Below are 25,860 nucleotides of genomic sequence, written 5' to 3' on the forward strand. Positions count from 1 at the left end.
ACCTCATGATTCATCCATTACAGTCAGATTTTATCTTCTTTGGCGAGCCAGAAGGCCCTGATGCTAACTCTGTGACGGGCCTCCTCCCGCTGGGCGCTGCTGTACTGTGCTCACTCGTGACACTGAAACACAAAGAGCAGACATTGTACTGGGCAACCTCATTGTTTACAGTTCAGCTACTTCTTCCTCTGACTTACACCTATAAATGCAAGTTTAGAAAAGCCATTCAGAGGGGATTCTGGAGCAACAACTGCAACGACGGCAGTTCAGTCTTTTATCGAGTTGCAGAACCATCAGGCATTTTTCAATATTTTGACACCGTCCAATTATTATCTGAGAAATGGGAGTTTTAACAAGGCCAAATAGTTGAAGTCTCTATTAAATTTAGGACATGCAGAACTGCAAACCCACCGACAATTTATATAAATAATGTTTTTACGTCTTAATTAATAAGATTAAGCAAAAGAGCAAAACTCTTAATTGTTTTTCGCATGGGAACCCCGTAGTTTATGATCGTAAGCAGTCACTAGGACGCCAAATGAGTATCAATCCACAGCTGCAAATATTCCCCCACAAACAGACTCCACACGCAAATCCAAAGAGATAAGAGTGTTTATGTGAGTTATCTGTAATGTAAGCATTTGTGTGGATGGGTGAAGAGTAAATGCAAGTGAATCTAAATGTAAGACATGTGGTCAGGGTTCATGCTTCTCAATCCGAGGAAAAGAGGGACCAATCACAGGAAAGCAGCCTTGTTGGTTTTGGTCTTTTTTACGGAGTTGACCAAAAATGTCAAATAATACCAGCCAGCCATTTAATTCTTAATAGCATTTTTATATTTGTGTAAATCGGTCCTCATGATTGCAGATGATTCAACATTTTCACTACAGTACAATAAATATCTGCTGCATTATAAAACATGTCATTATGAGTGTGGTACTTTATGTTCTATTAGGTGTCAAAGTGCTTTTTTCCACTCAGGTGGAATTTCATTATAAACGACTGGTGGCTCAGCACCAGGGCTAAATAACTGCACGATGTGATGATTGAAAAGCTAAATTACCCCACTTGCAACTCTTAACACTGCTCTGGTAATTGTCACACAGGCAATTGATGAGGCTCATTAAAAGTTGCCACCGCTGTGCTTTGGTGAAAAGAACATTAAAACAACTTCACTCCTCATTTTTCCAGTTTCTGTACTTTTCTATTCTTTCACCTGCAGGAACCAATTAAGTGATGTATTTATAGATCCATCTGTGCAGGGTCTCCGTCTCATTTTAGCAACAGATGTAAAAAAACAAAACTGAATGTTATTAAGGAATCAAGTTTTGACAATGCTGAGCGCTGACATTTTATTATTCATTTCATTCCAACGTTCGTAGTCTGAGTACCAGTCATTAGCCGAGACTTGTTGATGACACTCGGCTCGTTTTATAAATTAAAATTACAAATGTAATTATGGCTCATGAGTAGTGTTTTGCCCTGCAGGGGGTATGCTTTTAAAATACCGCCCACTGAAATAAATTGTTTTGAGCGTGTTCATATGTGGGAGACCTTTTGACCTCTCAGGCATCAGCTACACATAATGTTACTGAAAAAGGGCAACGAGCCTTTCACCATGAGGTTACGTAACAATAACATACGTGTTACTGCCCATGTTTACTACCTAGAAGATGAGTTTTTGACTGTTTTATGATATTTATTTTTGTAGTAAAACAAATATCATCTTTGTTCCCAAACTGCAGGAGTGGCAGCGTATCAGGTCTCACCCTCAAACTCATCAGAGGGTCCGTCAGCAACATGCTGGAGACGCTCTCTGACGATGACTACGTGAACGTGGTTTATGTGAGTATTCGCCAATACTTTGAACTCGTGTTTAGTTTTAATTGCTCACCGGAGAAATACTCCGAATCCCAGCACTTCAATCAGAAGCTGCATTTTTCTGCCAACACTCTGTCCTAAAAATTCCTTCAGATTCTGTGTATGTATTCAATTTCCAGACACACAGATTGATGAATGTTAATGTGGACATAATTGTGGTCTGAGTGTTTGTGTAGCTTTAGCCTGCATTGAATGATTGGTTTAAACCGGGCTCTGACCTTTTCAGTGACTTAATGTACCACACATGGATGGATCTTTACTGTGGCTGTGTATGTGCATGGATGCGCGCATGCCAGTGCGATCATTTGTCTGACTCAAAGTATCTGTGTGTACATACGTGTACAGTATATATATATATATATGTTGTGTGTGTGTGTGTGTGTGTGTGTGTGTGTGTGTGTGTGTGTGTGTGTGTGTGTGTGTGTGTGTGTGTGTGTGTGTGTGTGCGTGTGTGTACGCGTGTGTGCGCGCGTGCGTGTGTTTACGTAGGAGGATGTATGCACCAGAGATGAAACCAAGTATGCGCGGCTAATAGAGCGAACACACGACATAGTTGGGGCAAGCCCTGAAATGCCACAAGATAAGTTTGACAAATGAATGTGTTGCTGCAGTCATGAGGCACGCTTTGAATCAGGGAAATGTAATAGAAAAGCATTCGGTCGCCCAATTGAAATTCTGTAGGAATCTCAGGCATCAAAGTTTCACTGACGCGGGGATTGAGGAAATATTCATCCATCATCATTTACAGCTCCAGCGCCTGGTCAGTTAAAGCATTTCTGCTTCCTGGCGATATTATTTGTGGAAAGAAAAATAGCACCGTTTTAAATGGTTACAGTGGTGATTTCCCTCAGTTGAAAGAATTTGTGAGTCGTCTCAAAGACGTATTGCAGGCAATCACCCGAGATGTGATTAGGACTGAAAGGCAAAGTGCATCACTAACTTGATTTTGAACCTTTACTGGCAGTGTTGGTATCTTCTTCTTTATCTTGTTGCTAGGCAACCATCAAACTCTGCTTCTGCCTGTCACTTAGCCTCGTTTAAAGTAGCTAATATTGTCCGCCATTTCAAGAACACTTAAATTGAATGTACAGAACAGAAGAAGATTGATTCTCTAATGTTCTCGTGTGATCGGAGGAAAGAGGCTTTTTTTTTTTAAAAGGTAATGGAATAATGAGGAACACTCTTGGTGGCAAAAGGTCAAAGAGTGTTTCAACCTCAAGTGAGTCTACACCTCAGGTGAGTCATTACACGTTCGTGTATTGATAAAACCAACAAAATATCATATTAAGATGAGTTATCTTCAGAGAAACAAATAAGAGAATTTTGTCTAGAAAGAGCTCAGATAACTGTTTCACTGTGTTTTCAGACTTTGTGTTACCCAAACTAAGCTTGCCAGATGCTCCCTGTTGCTCATCCCAAATGTGGTTGCTTTAAGACTCTGTCATATGTGTCAGTCTACTTTTTCACAATTATTCTTTCGAGTTTATCAAATTATAAGTACACAAATGGAAGGTCCCCTTTTTTTTTCTTTTTTTTTAAATAAATATCACAACGCAAACTTTGTTATTTACATGTTCAAAGTGGGCCCGAATCCCCCATATTTATTTGAATAGCATTGGCATTCCTTCAGCATACAGGTGGTCTGGCTTTCTGCAAACATCTCAGCTCAATGAACTGATCATCTTTGGCACAGGACACATCATATTCTTGGATGTGACTGTCTTAGAATCTCCTTCATCCTTATTTGCCTCCTCTTTGTCCTCCTTCCACTCTCTCCTAATGGATGGGAATATAAATTACTTTTTCAATTTGCTTTCCAAATTAGTCATTTATTAGGTTTTCCTTCACTTCCCTTAATAATGCAGTGGTTTGTCTTTTTGTTTGGAGCTTTCAAATTAGCTAAGTGACATGGACCAAGAAGTTAATTAATTCAGGCATCAGTTCAATAAGTACATTGGTGGCATCAAGCCAATTTTTTTAGACCATCTAGAAGCTTTTTGAAGGTACAACCAATAAAATTATTTTTGATCAATCATATGTACTTCTTATCTCTGACATGAGTGTAGCTGGTTTTATGTGTTTCTGGTTGGAAATTTTGTCTTTTTACAGTCTTTCTCTGGGAACCTTTTTGAAACTTTAACGAAAAGTTAAACCTATGTTTCTTTCCTGCACATCAGCAGAAACTATCAGAACTAATTAAATTTGTAAATTAAAGAGCTGCAAATGTTTTGTTTGTAAGTCTATAGCTATAACTAATATACGATATAAAAATTATACTAAAAAGAGTATTAACAAGTGGAGGCACTTTTTAATACACTGTACACACAAACGTATACAATGTATATACAACATGCTCACACACAGTATGTTGTTCTGCTGAGCGTTTAATTATTGTGTCTGTGATATTTTAAGTTGTGTACTATAAGTTAGATGAAGTTCGAACTCACTACGGTTTATATTTGTTTGTGTGTAGGCGTGTGCCTTTAGAGGATGAATGTCTTGGCAGCATATACCCTGAAACTTCTGCCAACATGTTGAATACTTGGAAACAGTCACTGCAATACGCAGCATCCTTTTGGTGTTCTAAAAACATAAACCCAAGAAAATGGAGAAAAAATTGGCAAAAAGGTGGCACACCGGAGCAGTCTCTGTTAGATTGTGTCCTTTGTTGGTGTGGACTTTTTCTAGTGTTTCTTATTCTCATATATCAAATTTGCTTAAAAACTATTAACTAATTTGACGTATTTAGTGTGTGTATACATTATCATGACTGCTGAAACATCTCTTCTTTCTTTCGTGAGTAATGTTGCGGCTGATGCACCTAGAACACTTACGCTACTTTGCTTCTATTACACTCACTCTTGCTTTGACAACTCACTTAAATTTCCAGTCAGCTCAGTATGACTTTACTTTGTAGTTGCCCTTGTATTGTAGTTCAGAGATGACAAAGTTGAAGCCTCTTTCAAGTGTCATTCCCACTATTATGTCGCCCACATTTGGCATTTCATGTATCCATTGTGCGGTCTTTGTTTTTCAGATACCCACACTTGTGCTTAAATCATAACAGAACTGGAAAAGCAGGATTTGTGCACCTATTGTGTGTTTGTACATATTTTAGAGTGTGTATTTTTGTGTGTGTGTTTGTGTGTGTGTGTGTGTGTGTGTGTGTGTGTGTGTGTGTGTGTGTGTGTGTGTGTGTGTGTGTGTGTGTGTGTGTGTGTGTGTGTGTGTGTGTGTGTGTGTGTGTGTGTGTGTGTGTTTCGAGCATGATCATGATTGGAGGGTTGCAGTCAAGGCCAAAACAGATGTTAGGTATTAATGAGCCGTGTCCCAACCCCCCCCCCATAGATGATGTGTGTGTGTGCGCGCATGCGATTATATTTGTGTGTGTGTGTGTGTGTGTGTGTGTGTGTGTGTGTGTGTGTGTGTGTGTGTGTGTGTGTGTGTGTGTGTGTGTGTGTGTGTGTGTGTGTGTGTGTGTGTGTGTACCTGAATAGATTGGGAGCCATCTGTTCCTCCACATTAACTATTCACCAATATTAACCTGAAGATACTTCACATGTAGAGCTGTGTAAATGTAATTTAACCAGTTACAGTAATGTTTGCCTTCATGGCGTAATCTCTCCATAATCAAGCTCTTTGTTGTTGTTTTTTTACCTCCTTACGCCACTGTTTTCACATCCCTACCTGCTCTCCTGCCAATCCTTCCTTCTGCTCCTACAGCTCCCTTCGGTCTGTGCAGATTTGATTAAAACTGATTTCATTTCACACGTGATAATTTGTTTGTGTTATTTAAGTAGATCTCTGTCAATAATTGATTTTATTTTATTTAAAATGAAATCACTTTAATCTCTCTATTCAAATACCTCATTTTGAGTCTGTTTAAGGAGCACTGCATGACTCTGCAACGAAGGGAAAAAAAAAAAAAAAAAAAGGCCACATATTTAATAGCGAAATATGTGCAAGTGCCTTCCCTCCACTTCCCATCATCCCTCCTTCCCTCTTCCCCCAGTTCAACGAAAAGGCCTCGTACGCAGCATGCTTTCAGAACCTGGTGCAGGCCAACGTGAGGAACAAGAGGATTCTGAAAGATGCAGTGCAGAACATCATCGCCAAGGGGATCACCAACTACAAAGGTGGCTTTGAGCTGGCCTTTGGGCAGCTCGCACAGGTAAAGTGTCAGCGTGGGCCGACTTGGTAAAATCTTTGAGGTATCTGTGTTTGGCTAACAGCGGGGTAAGAGTGTATTTGTGTGGTGGGTGGGGAGGTTAACTTTGAAGACGTTACTGTTATATATTATTATTTTATTTTATCAACCAATGTCCCTGGAAATATAAAGACCAGCCCAGAGGTTTGATGAGACTCAGGGAAATGTACTTACTTTTTTACTTTTGATTAAATTCATGTTAATTTAAGGGCCAGCACAGTGGTGCAGTGGTTAGCACTGTCATCTCACAGCAAGAGGGTTCTGGGTTCGATCCCGGCTTGGAGCCTTTCAGTGTGGAGTTTGCATGTTCTCCCTGTCCCAGCATGGATTCTCTCTGGGCACTCTGGCTTCCTTCCACTGTCCAAAGACATGTGTGTTCAGGTTAATTAGTGATTCTGGAAAAAAAATTGCCCTTAGGTGTAAATGAGAGTGTGGATGGTCTCTCATTTTCAAAAATGAAAATCATAGGAAACACACATCCCCTCTTCTTAGGAAGAGTTAGTATGTGTCGACCTCTTCTGGTTGTTTTGGATATTGCCGTTTTTGGCTCAGTGTGGCACATTTGTAAACAAGCAATTGACTTCTTTTTGCCCCTGTATCTAATAGATGAATGTGTCAAGGGCCAACTGTAACAAGATCATAATGCTCTTCACTGATGGGGGAGAGGAGAGGGCGGAGGAGATCTTTGAAAAATACAACCCAAAGCAAGCGGTAGGACTCTAAACACAACGTTCATGGAGAAGAATACGATGTTTTGCTTTTTGTTATATTTAGTTTTATTATGCTCTCTCCCTCCTACAGGTGCGCATCTTCACGTTTTCAGTAGGTCAACACAACTACGACAAAGGACCAATACAGTGGATGGCCTGCGCTAATAAAGGTACAAGGTTGCATTTGACGTCTGGGGACTTTGTGACACATTCAGTTCATTTAGTTGATGTGAATGGTCTTATGTTGGATGAAATTATGCAAATGTAAAAGGAAAATTTTGTAATGGCTCACAGGTTTTTGTTAAAACATTAATAACTTAAAATAATTTAAGTTACTAATGTTTTAGAGGCAGCAAACGAAAGCCATATTTTCAATAATGATCAATTTACAAGCACACAATGCATCGTGTTTCATCTATTGTGAACATAGGCCCATATTTATACGATCAGAAAACCCTACAGAATGGCCCTTTAAGCAGCATTTGCTTTCGAACAGTTCTAATTTTGGTCAGTCAGATTATTCTTACAAGAGCATGTGGTTTTCAAAAGACAATAGAATTGTGCTTAGATATGAATATGGCCGCCTCCTACAGTACATATCTAATCAAATCATCTTATCTGATCATTTGAGCTGTTCAATTTTAAGTAGCTGAGACAATAGATGTTATGTTTTACCGTGGACCTAACAATATATGATTTTCTCTCTTTTAGGCTATTACTATGAGATCCCATCTATAGGTGCCATTAGGATAAACACTCAGGTAAACACACACACTACTATAAAGACACACTCATGTAAGCGTGTACAGGATGTCTGCTTCTCTTGTCTTTTACATCAGAATTCTCTGTGGCTCAACCAGATGTGTTTGGTGCCCTCTTGTGGCAGAATGGCTGATGTGCAGGTTTCCAAATAATAACGGATTCTTCCTCTCACCTCCTTTGCAGGAGTACCTGGATGTTTTGGGTCGGCCTATGGTTAAAGCTGACAGAAAGGCCAAGCAGGTTCAGTGGACCAACGTCTACCTGGACGCGCTGGTATTTTGTTATATCTGACACACTTTACACTCTCGTCAATGTAAACACTGAACATACTTTGAGATGTGGAGAAAAAAAAAGTAGTGCCACTGTCACAAATGTTGTGATCTGGTGAGAATTAGAAGAAATCTGTTTAATGTCATCTGAAGAATTTCATACTAAACATTTCCTGTCATGTCATCCTGGTCAACTCAGTTCTGTTCCAGTCGTGTTTGCGAAAGGAAAGATAAACTTTATTTCAAAATAGCTGCATGAAGCCATTTCTAGTGGTGCTCAAGCTTCTGTCACAATTTACTTTAAGGCGACGGCGTAGATAAGAGAGCAGACTGATAAAGTGAGCCCAAAGGTTTGGATACTGTCAGACGCTGTCAACTCCTGTAACACTATTGACCTCGTCAGCACCGGGAATGTCTCTGCCTTTTGTTACTGGCAACACGTTATATTTACGCTCTAGTTGTTGTTTTTTTAATGACCAAGCAATGTGTTTTATTAATTTTATTTATTAATCAGGATAACTGTACATTAATAGGTAACAGATTAAATATTATGTAAATTTAAGCATTGGGAAATTATTTTGACATGACTATTTGGCTTAAATACCTAAACATATATTCAATATGTTGTATGTTTGATATCTTAGGAGCTGGGCCTGGTAATCACTGGAACTCTGCCGGTCTTTAACAAGACCCACACAGGCTCAAAGGTAAAGAAACGTTCTTATGGTTCACATTTGATATAATCTGTGTGTCTTCTTTCACATCCATCATGTTTCCAGTTGACTTGCCGATTAAATTTACTGTATGTCTGACACTTTGACCCCGTGGGACTACTTAAGTCTGTGGTTTTAGGGACCATAATGTTTACCAGATTAAAAAATAAACATACAACAGGAATCCTCTCAACTAAATTGTCTCATCCTTTACTTTTATCCTTTGCTTTCTTGTGGCTTTTCCTTATATCCTCTATTGACGCTGAGGTCCCTCAGAGCTCTCCACAAGAAGACAATCTGGGTTGTCATAAAGCAGAAATCAAAAAAGAGATCAAACCTGCAGATCAGAGTGAGAAATGATCCGGTAGCAAAGTGCTTCAAGATGAGTTTACATGTCTGCCTCGGAGGACTCAGGGTTACCTCCGCCATGACTAAAAACAAGCCTGGAAATGCTTTGTCAGTGACTCATAGCGGCACATGAAGCTTTTGGAAATGAAACAGTCCAGATTTGTATTGCATCCCATTTCCTTGAAATCTGTCAGAACGCACCGAGGGACTTGACTTATCCAGAAAGAACAGGACTCATAAGAGGGTGTTACAATGACTCTTTCTACCGCTGCCTTCCTTCTCTGTTTTTCCCATGTATTTTGTTGTTTTTAACCTCAGAAGTCTCAAAACCAGCTCATCTTGGGGGTTATGGCTATTGATGTCTCCCTGGAAGATATCAAGAGACTGACGCCTCGGTTTACTGTAAGAGCACTCACCTCATAAATACACATAGTGGATGTAGTAGATGTGACTTTTACCCGAGCTTCTCTTTCTGTCCTCACACAGACATTTCCCTCTCTCTTTCCTTTTCCCTCTAGTTTGGACCAAATGGCTACTACTTCGCCATTGATCCCAATGGATATGTGTTGCTCCACCCTAATCTGCAGCCACTGGTAGGCCAAATCACTCAACTCTTAGAACACCCAGAGATTTCCTTTTTCTGCATCTAATCTATTTTTCACAACTGATGTCGCTCCAAGGATTTGGTTATTTTGTTCAAATCCATTAGTGTCTCATTCATATTGGCCAAACAGTCATTTTGGACGAAAACATGACATTCCTGATTAACAGCAGACTTTTTGGTGTGCAACCATTGCTGAGGCTTATTTTCTCAATTATTGACAGGATTATTTTCAGATGGACCGCCAGAAAACCAATAAGAAGGAGCGATTTTAGCTAACAACACTGAAACAACTCACTGAAAAAATGTATTGACTTCGAATTTTATGAGAAAAGTTGAAGGGGAATCTATGGAGCCGGTGGCTTTTTGGAGCCGATGTCTCGTCGCACTTGGTGGTATTGCAGGTTAAGGCACTTCTGCATCGGCCTCCTTTTTCAGACCTGGAAGCTACGTCCATTTTTATATAGCAGATCCTGTTATGTTTCACAGAGTTTTAAAAATCCCATTATTACATGTTACAAAATGCACCTTATCTGAAAGGTTGTCATCATACATATCGGACTTGATATCTTAGCTTTAAGTCGGGTTAAGTGTTTGCCAATACAATTCATCTGATTTACCACACTGACTATGTTTGTATTATTTGGCTGACTCCAAGGTTCTTTGTTTTTCACAAATATCTCAATCATATGGTTGCAGGATGATGTTGTTGAAGCAAGACAATATGTTTCTCGTTGACCTTTTCAAATATGTGCTTTTCTTGTACATGATGGATGCACATGTTGCTTACAGATGATTACAGCATTCAAAAGTCAGAGCTAACAGACAAATTAGTTCATAATTAGTTCCCTCTCCAAGGGCTACAAAGTAAATAGAAGGTCAATAAATTATGTTTACTGGTCAATTTGTTTTCTTCTTTGTACTCAAAGCCCACAAATTATGTATGTAATACTCACTAATTGTTTGCATTTCTACACAGACTGCCAAGTTTCAAGAACCTGTGACACTGGACTTCCTGGATGCAGAGCTTGAGAATGAGATCAAAGTGGAGGTTTGGAAAATAGATTACTCCCAACTCTTATGATTCCACGAGCTTATATCAGACTCGAAAGTATGGCAATCTCTCGGTACGTTGAAATATACTTATTGTGTATGATTTGGTTAACAGATCCGAAAAAGAATGATCGACGGTCGAACAGGGAATTACAGTATATCAACTCTTGTGAAATCTCAAAATGAGGTAATTTAATTTGATGAAGTTCATGGTAATGGTCAGCAGATTTGTTTAGTAATGGACATGTGCACTGACACCACTGTTTCCTTCTAAGCATTACATTGACCTAGGTCAGAGGACGTACACCTTTGCACCAGTAAGGGGGACAGACTACAGGTAAACAACATGTTTTAAGGTTTTATAGAGCCATTGCATGCAGACAGTTCTCTTTACAAACCTCACTCCAGAAGTAGAAGAATTCCAGATGTTTTGCATTGATACACCACTCAAAATAGTTGCCATGGTGTTCTCATTGAGACTGGAGTGAGGTCTAAACTTAAGGACAAACTCCTAAACTCCATGTAGAGGGAACTCGGTGAAGCCATGAGGGTGTTCACAGCCTATGTGTCCTGTTTGGAAAATCGCAACTCCTGCTGAAAATGCTTCGCAGGACTCACTGAAAGATTTGCAGTGGCACTCTGATGAAAATGTTTATACCCTCTGTCCTCTCCCAGCCTGGCTCTGGTCCTTCCCCAGTACAGCCTGCATTACATACGTGCCACAATCGGCGACACAATCACCCAGGCAAAATGTAAGTGTCGTTCTAAATCAGTTCAATGTCTCGTGCTATTCTTAGTTTTTCCACTCGGTTACATTTACTTTCCAGTCGACGAATGGTGCTGAGTGGAAGATGACTGCTAGTGTTCTCCAGTGAGGTTATTGCTCTCCGTGCAAGGGCTGAGAAACACTTTTACCTCAGCTTATGGTTCCTATCCATCACTTACAGCACCCCACACGCATACATATGTAGATATACACACCAATATACAGCTACACCACCCCTGCATGCCCTTGCCAGTTGTGTCATTATGACAAAATATAACCTCAATTGTGGGGCTGTTTAAAGTTTTTGTCACCAGACAGCGGGACGAGTGGCTCCGGTTTCTCCTTTCACACATCAGAACTCATCAGTTCGTTTATAGCTTAGTATGTACCTCTGTGTGTGTGTGTGTGTGTGTGTGTGTGTGTGTGTGTGTGTGTGTGTGTGTGTGTGTGTGTGTGTGTGTGTGTGTGTGTGTGTGTCCAAGTGGGTATTTGTATGTTCATGCTCCATCCTATTGGATAGTTTACACTGGATGCGAGGGTCCAGATGTATGCTATTGTCGTCTCATGTCTCTTTTGAGCTCTGTCTGTTCCCACTAGTAAAAGATGTCATTGACTCATAGTGTTACTCAAAGGACAATTTTATTGTGTGTGTGCGTGTGTGTGTGTGTGTGTGTGTGTGTGTGTGTGTGTGTGTGTGTGTGTGTGTGTGTGTGTGTGTGTGTGTGTGTGTGTGTGTGTGTGTGTGTGTGTGTGTGTGTGTGTGTGTGTGTGTGTGTTCACGGATTGTTAAGATGGAGCCGTCCTTGGTTAGAGTCGGTCTTTGATGGACATTTGTGGATACTTTTGGTTTTAGATGGGTTGCACAAGCATTACATTATTACCATGTGTTTTCTGAGAACATATCGTACAAATTTCAGATTAATTTTATGCCTTCACACCGGTAATCTATCAGTGAACATTTTATCACCTTTATTTTTCCAGCAGAGTTTCATTAGGTGCAGTTGTGACTCGTTTGGAAACGTTCCTTGGACGAACATTTAAGGTTCTTCCAACATGTGACGTTTCAGTTTTGGCTGCGTTTTGTCAATAAAAGAAACAAAAGGACAAAGAGGAAGCAGATATGAAAGTTTGGAATATGAATTGTTAGTTTTTTTTACATTGCAGTGATTGTTTTTTTAGCCATCTCTAAAAGTCTAAAAAGATTCATGTGTACAACAGCAGTCGATGGGAGTAAATATCTAAGTTTATAATGAAAAGACGAAAGATAACAATATGTTATGGATTCCAACCAAATTTCTAGTCTCTGCAAAAGATATTAAAGCTCATGGGCCGCTTAAATGGTAGATGTCCGTAATTGTAGTTATTTACTTAAAATATGGGATTCTCTTAGTGTGTTCCATCAGTATAAAGGTGGTATAAATTTGCACACATATGCATTTACATGAAAGATCTTACTGACATTTCACTGTGTTTCTCTGTTGAAAACAGAACCTTCGCTCACACATGTACTTGTACTTATAATTACAACCACAGTCCATAATGTGTTAACCATAACCTTCAATTAAAATTGATCCTGAACCCAAACCTAGTAAAAAATGTGTCTCTTCCCCAAATGGAACAAAGGTCCCGTAAAGTTTCATCCACACGTAATTCACCTCCTCTGACCTGAAATTACCCAAATCACCCCATGTATTTTCCACCAGTTAATCACTTAAACTTTAAGTGTTTCCTACTTTTGAATACAATATTCTTATTCAATGTCCATTTGAATAAAATATTGTGCAACCTTGTTAGCTTATTTCCTTTCCCGCTCTCTTTCCCTCTCCTCAACTTTTTACCGTCGTCCCTCCCTCTGTTCTCCTGCCCTCCTCAACTCTTGACCATTCCTGGTGTGTTGGACCCCCCTCTGCAGCATTTTTGGGCAAGTATTCTCCTCCTGTGCTTTACCTCCTAACCCCTGTCTTCTTCTTACTCTCACACCACCAGCAGACTTTGGATGTAACTTCATTTCTTGCTTCACTCTGTGTGGTGTTCACAGAAGCATTTTGTTCTGGTTATCTGCTTTTCTTCATTTAACAGGCTTCTGATTAATAATGACATTTCTGTTACACTGAATCAAGCCGGCATTTGTTTGCCCCTCAGAAACAGCGCTTCGCATGCAACGCGTGCCCGCAGTGCGTCGCAGACAGTGTGTGTGCGTCTGTGTGTGCATGTGTGTATTTAACCCCCCACCTGTTCCGATGGCCCTCTGATGTGGTTTTGGCACTAACCCGCTGTAGCAGGAAGAACAGAGGACAGGATGTTTGCATTACTTAAAGGTGAAGCCATAAAGGAGAAAGCTGTGAGTCTGTACCCCAAGAACATGACTTAGTGTGTGTCTTTGTTTTCTTCAGTTTTCTCTTTTTTGACTCACTCTGAGTTTTACTACCTTGTTAAATAACTCCTAATGAAAGACAGGATCCCTCTTTACGCCCTAAGCTGCGTCTCTTCTGTCTGTCCTTCTGTGTGCTTTGTCATCAGTTTTGTCTTGTTTGTGGGCACTGGATCAAAAAAATCTCCACAGAACGTTGTTAAGCTCTGAAACTGAAGGCCTGACTTGCGTCTGTTTTATTCTTTCTCAGAGCGAATATATAGTAAATGTCCATTTAAAAACTCAAGTGAACTTGAAAATAAATCATGTCCCAATTGCCACATCTATTCGTTAAGTCAGTGCGCGTTCTTCTCTTGCATGTTTCTGTGTGAGACTGATTTATATTGAAATCCAGTCTTACTTTGAATGAATTTTTGCATTTTAAATGAATTCACAAAACTGCCAGGAATGTCATCATCGTAAAAAGACATGCGAGAGTGCAGAAAATAAATTCACTCATCACTCTCGAAATCTCCCTCCTATCCATCATAACGAGATACTTTGTTGGATTAGTAAGCAGCAACCAAATATCAAAAAAAAAAAAAACACACGGGTGCAATTATTTCCCAATCATGACCACCAAAGAGGACGAGGAGTAACCATGTCGTCATGAGAAATAATCAACCGTCGACACACTGAGCTTTGGAGAATGTCAAAGTAAAACTAAGGTTACGAACTGCGGTTAATATTCCCCGGTTCATTTCGCTATACCGTATTGTAATGCAAATACATCACAGAAGAGAAGTAACTCCGCAGATTTACCATATCACCAAGAGAATGCTAATACTAAGGCTAAAAACACATCTCAAATCTTCTCTTTAACAACTTCCCACCACATTTTAAGCCTCTCTTTATGTTCTCCATCAGCACTGCTCCCATTTACATCCAAAGGCCTACAATTTTTTGTTCAGAATGCAATATTTCTATTCAGGACTCGCTCTGTGAATAAAATATTGTCACCTTTGACCCCTGTGGTTTTACCCTGTCTTTTTTCCCCCCCTTTCTTTTCCCTTTCGTCTTTACCTCCCTGGGGGATGATTCTCTCGTTCGCTCACTTTCTCTCTGCTGGGATTTTTTCCTCTCCAGGGAAAGATGGCAAGTATTTTTTCTTTACTTTTCATCGCTCTCCTCCTGTTCTTGAGCATTGTCCATCTTTTTACCCAGCACGCTTGGCCAAGTCTGTTCTGGTCCCTCCTATTTATACCTACTTTTCAGCCCTTTGTGCAACACTGTATTCTCTACAGTTTAAAGAATTTATTTAGTGCAAAACACTTGCTTTAGTTAGTGTAGTTTAATGAGTTATGCACTCAGTGTAGCATCATTTTTTTTTTAATTATCCTATTTGAACTTCATATATACCAATCCTTTACCTTATAAAGCTACCCTGCTTTCAACATAAACATAAGCAGGACAGTATTTAGAATGTAAACATTTTTCTACTAAGAATATCGAGAGATGAAATCTCTTTTCAGTTTGTGGTCACTGTAGAAGCCCTTTCTTAATGGTGCACTGTTACATATTCATCAGGTGTTGCACGCTTGCCCAGTGAGGCACCAGCTCATCCGCATACAATGAGTCTTTCAGCATAATATCAACCTGTCTAATGTGAACCTGTACGCCAGGGAAACTCATAATATTTTATACTTACCACCAGTTTCTGAAAGCCTGCTGGCAGACAAGTTTGATGAATATGGCTATACATTCATCGCTCCAAGGTAAGATGACATGTAGATGATTACATTTTCTGAACACTTTTTACTTCCGGCATGACAACTTTGATTCAGCATAACTTTAAACTTGTTTCCCGCAGGGTTTACTGTAAGGACTTAAAGCCACCTGACAAGAACACAAACAACACCGAGTTCCTCATGGAGTTTAACAATTACATCGACACGAAGACTCCAAACAATCCCATGTGTAAGTATCAAAAACTTCTCTTTCAATATTACATGCTTCCGGTACCTATGACCTAACGTATATACTGGGTCTCATTGTATTACAAGGGTGCTAGATGATGTAATTATTTCTACAGATTCCTATTGAAATCTCAAAAGCTGTCAAGCCTTACAGTATTTGCGATACTATGTTTAGGTGAACGTATATCAGCCATCTGGCTTAGCATTAAGGTGTGCACTGAACATTTAATGGAAGAGCGCCAACCGAAACGTATTCCCAGAGGTCTCTCTTTCCAGTGAAATGCAGGTCTGGATGGTTTGGTGTGCATGACCAGGCAAAGCTTTGTAATGGGGAACCCCTGTGTTCGTGTTACCCATTTGATGCTAACTCTAGAAGTCTGACCATCACACGCCTGACTGCACATGTGTGAGGCACGTCAGCTTAGATGTGACACACACGCGCTCGCGCACACACAATATTCACCAGTAATATGCCTTCCACACCCCACCTATAGCCGCTCGACCTCATCCAATTACTGTGTGTTTGTGAGAAAGAGCAGGACACGTCAAGCCAAGAGCGCGAGCGGAGCAATAAAACACAAATCAAGGGCCAGTGGACCTTCTCCCTAACATCTGACCAATGCATTAACATCCTTGCCATTTTCTTGCATAAACTCATTGATATGAATCCCTCTTTTTTTGGGGGGGGGGTATTGAGTAAAACTCACGGTCCCCAGACATTTATAAAAGACCTCCTTTATTGTGTTTCACAGTATAATTTGATGGCTTGCGTTTAAGAACTCACATCAAACATCCCAACTTGATCAATCCAATAAAACTTCTCACCCAATTTAAATATTACTTTCACCGTTATTAGCTGCTAGTTTAATGGAGTCCACAGAGAGCACAGGGGGAGAGAGGAGTACGGCCCATGTGGACTATTGGCGGCTCAAACATCGTTACACGCTTTACTTGGTAAAGCCACTGCAGTGGCGAAGAAGTTGAAGTACATTAGGAATTCCTGGGCTGCCTTCAATAAAGAATCCCTAATGAAAACCACTACACGGGGAAGGAAGGTGGAGAAGGAGGGAAATAAAGTGTTACACCAGCTGTTTTCTCTGATGTGTGTGGTGTGTCAAAGGTTGGAGGAGGTGGTGGGGGTGCATCGACGAGCCTCGATGTTAATGGACCGAAGCGGGTCATCGGAGAGTTCAAAGAGGCGGGCACAGCCCAAAAAATGGGCGAGAGGCTTTTATCGCATGTTATGCTTGTCATGTGGTCTTGTCGGACGTCTGCGAAAATATTTTTTTACACCTATATCATCCTACCACCTACCTCACAGCGTTAGGCATGTTCATTAATTGTTTTTTGTGAATTATAATGCAGGTTCATTACATTCAATGTCATTATAAGATTGGGTCTGTTTCTGATTTTAGAATCTTTTCCTCAAAGAATAGCCTTTCCAAAATAATTCTGTCAAATTCAACTTGGACCTCTCAGATCTTGTGCTTGTAAGTTTAGTCATGTATCAACTCAACCTTTTTACAGTGTTGCGCTCAATTTGCATTTATTTTGGATGCCTAAAATGTGATGTAACCGTGGATCAAAGTAGATAGTTTTGACGATTTCTGCTCATTCAGCAGATTCACTCAACTCTTATTCAAAAGATGACATGTTTAGGATCAAACAATATTTTGGTCTTTAGGTAATGTGGAGCTGGTGAACCGTTTGCTCTTGGATGCTGGTATCACCTCAGATCTGATCAAGATTTGGAAAGAAAATGAGTTGCAGTAAGTGAAGCACCAAATTTTGGTAATGAATGTCCAAGTGGAAAAATGTTACACAGATGGTTCAAATATTTCAGCATCACCAGTAAATGTCAAGCAGACACAAAGAACATTCCAGATTTTTGTAATTGTATGTTTTATATCTTTTCTCTGCTTGTCAGGCAGGGTGTCTTGGCCAGATTTGTTACCACTGATGGAGGGATCACGCGGGTCTTCCCCAAAAGGTATTTGTCAAAAAATGGAGAATGGGAGTTGATTTAATGGCATGGGGAGGAGTAGGTAATATGTTAGGGATTATATGATTAAGAGTAATGATGCCCTCTGCTAAGAGAGCTGCAACTTACCCATGTAGTGCTTTATACTTTACAGTAAGGGCATAAAGTCAGATCTTATTCTCCAGATATCTAACCTTTTCACCTCTAAGGGTGAGCACAAACACCCAAACCTACTCACCAGTCCCTCCCTAAAGCTCTTAAGCATAAGCAAGGGTTGGAAAATGGACTAACTCGTAAATAGAGATCTTTGTTTTCATGCTTTCACCCCTCGTTCCAATGACAGTATGATGACCAGTGGTTCCAGTATCTCAACAGTGTAAAACATGTTTTTTTGCAAGTATGAGAGAAATCACAGTCTTGGGATATATTGCAAATATCAAGGGAGAAGTTGGCATTTGACAGACCTACATGCGTATACATTGGCAGCATTGAGACTGTGTTTAGAAGCATGAAGTTAGGTGTAGACTGGGAGTATATTCACAGTTTTTAAGTTCATCACCGTCTTGGGAGAAGGGGAAGCAAGTCAATATATAATCTGCATAAGAATGTTCACGTTCATAAAGTGCGAGCTTGTAAAAGGAAAGTAAAGTGGACCAACACAAATACTTGAAGTACCCCTTAAAAGAGACACACGCCAACACATGGTGGTGTAAATGAAAGTAAATTACCCAAGAATGAAAGAGAGAAAATTGCAATTAGATTTTGGTCTTGTGCAAAGGTGTCTCTGTTGTGCCATGTTTTCCTGAGGAAAGTTTGGATAATGGTGTCATATCTCTGTGTGTGTGTGTGTGTATCTTATGTGTGTTTGATAGTGCTGGTCTGTACTGGAAAGAAGAGGCAGAAACATATGAGTTAAGTTTCTATAAGCGAAGTTTGGACAATGATCTGTACGTCTTCACTCCAACACCCTACCTTGCTAAAGAGAACAACAGTGAGTAACAGCCTGTGTTTCACATGTGACAATTATTAATACAATTGCAGAGTTTTCTTTTGGTTTCTGGAGGGTTTAAGTATCGTGGTAACAGTGGGTGGTGGCGGCAGTGATTTGACTAAAAACTATGCATGTTCAAGTAGCCTGACCAAGCACAAAACCTGGAAACATTGAGAAATAGCTCAATACTAAAGTTGTCTGATGATTAACTTAACTCCACTTTTAAAGCTCATAAATTCACTTTGGACTATGATCACAACAATATTACATTAAAATGCTGTAAAATAAATAATCACCAAACATTAGTAAAAGCTAAAGTGGCTTAGGTACTGTGAATAAACACTCGGGTGCTGCACCTACATGTTTTAATGGTGGGGAAAACCCTGCAATTGTCAGTTTAATAACTCGTGTGGTTTACCATATTGATTTATTCACAGAGGCGTTTCTGTTTTGCTTTTAAATAGGTGACCAAATTATAGAAACACCTCTCAGTATAACACAACACATTGCAATTCAACACCACCACAAACTACACTCTCCAAAAATCTTAATGCAGTTGAATCAACTCTCTAAAAAGTTTAAACAGAAACTGAAAACTGTGACCTTCATGGAGGTTCGATGTGATGTGGGACTGTTGTGTTAAACTGTGTTAGTTTCAGCTCGCTGTTCTCATCTTCCCATCTCATCACTGTGATTTAAAAGAATGTCACATTGGTGACGGGACACACAATCAGCAGAAAAGGTGGCAGTTTATTTAGTGAATTAACGTCTATTGAAACGTCCAATAACGTGTCATTAGCCTTGAACTAATAACAAATGTATATGCGCTTTCCATACAGTGTGTCCTTTGTTCTTGCAGCAAGTGACGACTCAGTCCTTGTGAGCAGAGCAGTAAACCTTAGGATTGATGAAATCACACTCAAACCAGCTGGTGAGGACACACACACACACACACACACACACACACACACACACACACACACACACACACACACACACACACACACACACACACACACACACACACACACACACACACACACACACACACACACACACACACACACACACGTGCAGACTAACACAAAGAGTATTTACACGTTTAAATCAAATTTCTCAAGTGTGTCTTCTCTTCTGCCACCTGCACATAAACACAACTACACTTACAGCAATGAATATTATTTACACACCTACATTTGCTGCCCTCCAGCTTTAACCATATTCATGACTCTGTTTCGCTGGACACACTCGCAGCTTCTTATTTCATGGCCGCTGCTCGTCGTTTGTCTATTTCTCCTTCTCTCGCCGACATATACACACAAACACGCATACACAAACCACACATCAAGTTGTCCAGCCTGCCTGTGATCTTTAGCCAAGTTTGCATTTTGGAAGTTCAGAGTGTAAAGTTGACACAGAGGTTCGATATGATCGAGGATGTCTGGCTTTTGTGTTTTATCCCAGTGGTCGGCGTGAAGTTGGACGTCAGTGCGTGGATGGCGAGCTTTATCAACACAACATACAGGACAAATGTGAGGAGATGCTATCTGCATGACACACACACACACACACACACACACACACTTGATACATGCTATAACTTTTCATCCCTCTGTTCTTCTGTGTTTGAAGTGCATTGATGAGATCTGTGGCTGTCAGAGAAATGATGAGGTAAGAAGTTGAATTGCATATTTTTTTTATTTATTTTGCTGTTAGTTATGGATAACAATTAACATAGTTTTGATCATCTCTTTGTGATTCCAGTACGTGGACTGTGTCATTCTGGATGACGGGGGCTTCCTGGTGATGTCCAATCGAGATGAATATATTAGTCAGGTGGGCTCTTGCATTTTACTCTCATTCACAAAACAGTTGAACGTGACAAATGTATAGGTTGCCAGAAAAAATAAATAAAAGATCATTGTTGTCTCTTAAGCCACACTAATATAAAGGGTTCATTAGCTGTTACTAATGAGTAAATTATTCACTAATGCTTCTATTCTATGATTCATTCTGTTAGTGATTTATTAACCATTTACAGAATGATAATGCCATGCCTTATAAGTAATAACGTCTTTATAAATCAAGCCTTATAAAAAATAAAGCTCAAATGTATTCTAAGTTCATTTACAACTTATATTTGCTGGTCTAACACAGATGAGAGTAGACATCGCTGCTAATTATTTTTGTACAATTAACTCGACACCATTTTCTGGGTGAAAATGACCATTTTGTGGTTCTCGCATACCTATTTGAAGACGGTATGATTATTTAAAAAGAAGGACACTTAAAGAGCGCAGACCTCTGTCAGCGCCAATAGTCCACTCTTTTATAACATGTAAATCTGCAACTGCAACCAGCCTGTTATCTGGATATATTTCCAAAACTATTAGAATGATGTCACAGGTGACTTGTGCCTAGTTTGGATTTTGCTCAGATGTAATCACTTCCCAGACTGGGAGGGGTCAAAATCACATAACCAAAGGTCCATAAGTAGCATGATGACAGCTGATATCAGCAGTTGATATCGTTTTTTGCGTTTTCTTGACCTTAAAGGTTTATTCTTAATAGTAAATATTTTAACTTATGTTAAAAAACAATTGTTTGGTATGAAACAGTGAGTGAGCTCATGGCTCTAATATCGTTTTGATTAATCCACTGAACTCAGCCATACATTCTTCATATCCTGAACAAAACCCAGCTTGTTCTGAAATATTCAAGACTAGTTTGATGCAAAAATAATGAGAAGCTAAATCTGTTGTGAATCTTCAGTCCTTCATGATGATAACTAAAATAAACTAATGAGTTGACCGATCGATTCCCATTATTAAATCATACACACACAAACCCAAATACAGAAAGCATACACATTTCTACCCCATTGTTGTCCTATGCTACATGCTAGCAGTGGGCCCCTGCTGTCGTCTGAGTAAATGTTTTTTCATGCGGCCTCAGCTCCGTCCTAATCAGGGCTGGGTGTGCACTGGATAAATCAGTTGCCCTCTGAAGTTTGACAGCAGCACTAAAACCTAGAGACCTTGTTTGGAAAAGGCTGTATGCCCTCAATCATATTTCCTACAGGAGCAAAGTTTCTCTCTCTCTCTCTCTGTAAGCTTCTCGCCTTCTCTCCTTCTTTATTTCCCTCTCTCTCCAGTTCATTCCTTTTCTTATTCCAAAAACCCTCAGGGAGTCTGCAGCCAACAGGGCTGTGACTGTTAATTCATTATTTGTGTTATTGCGCAGGGAAAGAGGAGAAGGCTCCCGTTACCTTATAGATTGCAAGATTTATATATCCTTTGGCCGTTAGACGAAAGAGGAATGGATACGTGGAGGATGGCTTGTTAACCGTGACCGTGCAAAGTGAAAGGAAAAGGATAGTTTGTGTTTCCTAAAGCACACACACGCATGCATCCGAGCATGTGCACAACGCCACATCTTTAGCACCCACACACACAGATGTACACTACTTACTGTACATAGTCCCTCCTGGATACACAAGTACTTAAACACTTCCATGCACATGGTCATGTCACACCTTTGAGATGCCGAAACAAACTACTTCCTCTAAGTGGAAATTTATGGTTGCCTGGTGTACTGTGTTAATCAGATTATACTGAAGTCTATCATCCTGGTTTGAGAGTGATTTACTGTGTGTGTGTGTGTGTGTGTGTGTGTGTGTGTGTGTGTGTGTGTGTGTGTGTGTGTGTGTGTGTGTGTGTGTGTGTGTGTGTGTGTGTGTGTGTGTGTGTGTGTGTGTGTAGACATTCTTTACAGTTTTGTACATGTGTTGTACATAGAATTAACTGTCATAAACTGAAAGTATAAACATGTTTAAGCACTCTGTAAATGATAAATATTGAGGAAATCTCCAGTGACTTCCATCTACAATGTGCTTTTTAAAGGTTTTTGCTTACACACAGGGTTCAGATATTTCTCAGCGGGCCCTTGTTACTGAAATCATTTCCCCTATGAAGTTGTGAGGTCAGGCACATGGTGGTAGATTTTGCCTCGGGCACAAAGGAACGTGTTGTATTATTTATACCGCAGCATTGTTTAAGTCTCTGTTTGGATTCTTGTTTCTGCTTTTCAAAATGTACGTGAGCCCTGCTACAAAAGCGCAAGAGAGGTTTTTTTTACATTGTCTACTCCACCCTCCTGACCTCAGATTGGGCGTTTCTTCGGTGTCATCGACCCCATCCTCATGAAAAACCTGGTCAATGCGACCCTGTTCACCTCCAAGAGCACCTACGACTACCAGTCGCTCTGTGACCCCGAGAGAGAGAGCAAGGCGGCTGCAGGCCTGCGATCCGTCTATGTGGTGAGTTACATAAGCCAGACACACACACACACACACACACACACACACACACACACACACACACACACACACACACACACACACACACACACACACACACACACACACACACACGCAGCCACGCACGTGCGCACCCACCCTTACATGTTCACACCTCTTGATATCCATACATATACTCATTTCCCTGCATGACAGATGCATGTACACATGCGGCCATTTGTACTCGTACCTGCTAGCTCACACACTTCCAATGGTCGCGCACACACACACACACACACACACACACACACACACACACACACACACACACACACACACACACACACACACACACACACACACACACACACACACACACACACACACACACACACACAGACCGTCCCACGCCAGGGAGCCATAAATCTGCATAGAACAGATGAGAAGTGAAGCAGAGGGTATGGTGAAAGCGTTAGAGTGGGAGTTGCAGTAACAGGATTAGGTGGTCTAGCATGCTTGGCTAACACACCAAGTGATGTAGAAACAGGCACTGTTTCTCTTCACTTAGAAAACACACAACTTAGAGTGAAATGATGCAATTTGTCTGCAGACATTAATACTGATGAATTTATCTTGATGCTGAAAGGTTTACATTACAGATGGTAATAAGCTGATACCTAATAAAAATGATGAAAGTCTTCCAAGGTATTTACAGTTTTTAAAAAATTCCCCTCACTGATCGAAAAAGCGAAACCACGCCGTTTCTTGGCTGGGAATAACACGCTTGAGTGGCCAAGGTGAGATGAAAGATGCGGAGACCTTCTGATCAAAGGCGCTGTCAACAGCCAGCGATGCCTCAACACAGTTAGTTAAGACTCCTTGATGACTCAACCCGCCATCAACCGAAGAGAAAGAGTACAGCACTGAATCACCAAAACAAGGCCCTCGCATGCTAACCATAATGAAAGCAACATGCTGTGCCTTTTATTCAAACCGTGTGCTACTTTGTTTTCTCACTGGTCCTTTGTTTACATATTTATCCGTGCATCTGTTGAGGAGGATTGTGCTCCAATTTCCTCAGAAAGGGAGGAAGAAAAAAAGAAGACCTCTAGCTGGACCTTTTGGTCTTTGTGCCTGGCAAACCTGGACCGTCAGCAGCCACTGTAAACACGAACAGGATGTTGAGAGTGGCTCAACGGGCTTAAAATGATTTGTTAAACGAATCATTAGATTTAATTTGGTGCTTTCCTGATATTAATTCTCATTTTGTTTGTCCCTCTCAGCCCACAATAGCAGATATTTTGAGTATAGGATGGTGGGCGACAGCTGCAGCCTGGTGAGTCTTTTTTCTTTTTGACTTTTTCTAACATTTAGTGTCATCACATTCTTTTCATATGATAAATATAAAGAATATGCAGGATACAAGCCAGAATTGTAAGTCCTTAAACCCAGGTTGTAATGGAAAGCAGACATGGATTTGTTCCTCCAAATGGACATATAGCATCTGTTTAATAGCTGAATTGTTCCCAAGACAGTCGACATTCCTCAAAATCTTCTCCTGATTTATGTTTGGTCTCGCTGTCTTGATGTCATTAACAGCTTGTTTTACAATATGTTCAATATAAAGTGTATATATCAAAGTGCGCTTGAAGATGTTTTGTTTAAATACTAAAATTAGACACAATTCAGCCTTTAAGTCGCCACACGAGTTGTTAGTTTAGTTTTGGTTTGCATTTGCACCGATGATTTATTGTGCATTATATTCCAAAGAATCCAGACATTTTTCATCTTTGGGATTTTGTTTGTGCTCTTAGGTCAATCCTGCAACAGTTACTGGTCAGCATCACATTCCCCAATTTCCTGGACGCAGGTGAGTTCCCAGTAATTTCACGCATAGAAAAATATACTGTTTGGAGGGGGTTTTTTTTCAACATTTTTCCAGTTCTGCACAGCTTAAATATCGTCCTCATGGAGATTGAATCATAATAGATGCTCATTTTAATTTACTTTAAAAAGGCTTTAAAAGATATTGTCACGCCATTAAATTATGGTGCAATACTCGCCACACAGCAGGAATATGTAGTGAGTCACAATATTACTTGCAGGAACTGTTGAGCGCTCCTCTTCTGAGGATTTCATATGTAACACATGTGAACCAGACCTTGCGAACGTATATACATTGTGTGTATATCTTGTGTGGGCACAAATGGGGTATTAAAATACACAGATTACCAACAGCTTCAAAACAAACCCAAATAACAGGCCTGTCTCTATTTTAATAAAAAATGACGTGATGAAGATGTTCCTTTTAACTTCAATCCTTCTCAGCCATATGGACCTAGTTTTTGTTTAATATTCCAAAAGTTTTGATATGACTGTCTTTGAGATTTCTGCTGCCACCCTAAAACAATGTGACAACTGATTTTATTTTTTTATTTTTTTTGTATCCAGAGAAACTAGCACATCCTTTTCCAAAATGATTTTTCACTCCTGTGATCACAACAGACCAAATTCCTTTCTCTTCCTTTGTAAGTTGGCTGCAGAAATTTCAGGAAACCTTTTGCACGGCGAGATACTATTGGAAGTAACCGAGAATATTTTTTTTTCATAAAGTTATCTCTTTGAGATGAAATTATTGCCTGACTCTGCCGTTATGCTCTGCTTTACTAGATTATTAGCATTTCAGCGCCTTTGAGCTCATTGTTTTGGTTTCCAGTTTCCAGCAGCAGTACACGTCTTCCACGGAAATAATGACAAATATAGCCGCAAGCAGTAGAAGACAAGAAGTACATGAAAGCAAATCGGATGTACAAATTGTAACATTGTTTATCAAGTTGTTCCAAAGCAAATTCGATCCATGAACCTTCGGATCCCCCGGATCCAATAAAACCATGCTTTATTAAGGTTGTTCATGTTAATTAAGGCATCAATTTATGCCTTACGTAATCGTGATTA

At 40.0% G+C, this 25,860-nt stretch overlaps 1 protein-coding gene across 3 annotated transcripts in view; it reads left to right on the plus strand.

Annotated features, from left to right (window-relative positions):
* cacna2d1a (calcium channel, voltage-dependent, alpha 2/delta subunit 1a) overlaps window positions 1–25,860 on the plus strand; it is an 88,125-nt gene that overhangs the window by 55,368 nt on the left and 6,897 nt on the right. Inside the window, exons 10-35 of one of the 3 annotated variants that reach the window (XM_069700378.1) lie at window positions 1,746–1,845; window positions 5,894–6,052; window positions 6,695–6,799; window positions 6,890–6,968; window positions 7,510–7,559; window positions 7,744–7,833; window positions 8,474–8,536; window positions 9,209–9,292; window positions 9,409–9,483; window positions 10,471–10,542; window positions 10,660–10,731; window positions 10,820–10,881; window positions 11,220–11,308; window positions 15,369–15,435; window positions 15,531–15,637; window positions 17,321–17,405; window positions 17,564–17,626; window positions 18,490–18,608; window positions 19,468–19,539; window positions 20,073–20,140; window positions 20,241–20,279; window positions 20,373–20,444; window positions 22,774–22,926; window positions 24,189–24,241; window positions 24,720–24,775; window positions 25,357–25,433. In XM_069700378.1, the coding sequence (XP_069556479.1) occupies window positions 1,746–1,845; window positions 5,894–6,052; window positions 6,695–6,799; window positions 6,890–6,968; window positions 7,510–7,559; window positions 7,744–7,833; window positions 8,474–8,536; window positions 9,209–9,292; window positions 9,409–9,483; window positions 10,471–10,542; window positions 10,660–10,731; window positions 10,820–10,881; window positions 11,220–11,308; window positions 15,369–15,435; window positions 15,531–15,637; window positions 17,321–17,405; window positions 17,564–17,626; window positions 18,490–18,608; window positions 19,468–19,539; window positions 20,073–20,140; window positions 20,241–20,279; window positions 20,373–20,444; window positions 22,774–22,926; window positions 24,189–24,241; window positions 24,720–24,775; window positions 25,357–25,385 (2,083 nt within the window). In that variant the 3' untranslated portion in view covers window positions 25,386–25,433. Of the gene's footprint in view, window positions 1–1,745; window positions 1,846–5,893; window positions 6,053–6,694; window positions 6,800–6,889; window positions 6,969–7,509; window positions 7,560–7,743; window positions 7,834–8,473; window positions 8,537–9,208; window positions 9,293–9,408; window positions 9,484–10,470; window positions 10,543–10,659; window positions 10,732–10,819; window positions 10,882–11,219; window positions 11,309–15,368; window positions 15,436–15,530; window positions 15,638–17,320; window positions 17,406–17,563; window positions 17,627–18,489; window positions 18,609–19,467; window positions 19,540–20,072; window positions 20,141–20,240; window positions 20,280–20,372; window positions 20,445–22,773; window positions 22,927–24,188; window positions 24,242–24,719; window positions 24,776–25,356; window positions 25,434–25,860 lie in introns of those variants that run through there. The other 2 variants (XM_069700376.1, XM_069700375.1) reach the window with 2 other exon arrangements.

Source organism: Brachyistius frenatus, unplaced genomic scaffold, assembly GCF_029030835.1.
Source record: "Brachyistius frenatus isolate BFR_SWC_R1_liver_20210118 unplaced genomic scaffold, ASM2903083v1 Contig_33, whole genome shotgun sequence".
NCBI lineage: Eukaryota > Metazoa > Chordata > Actinopteri > Embiotocidae > Brachyistius > Brachyistius frenatus.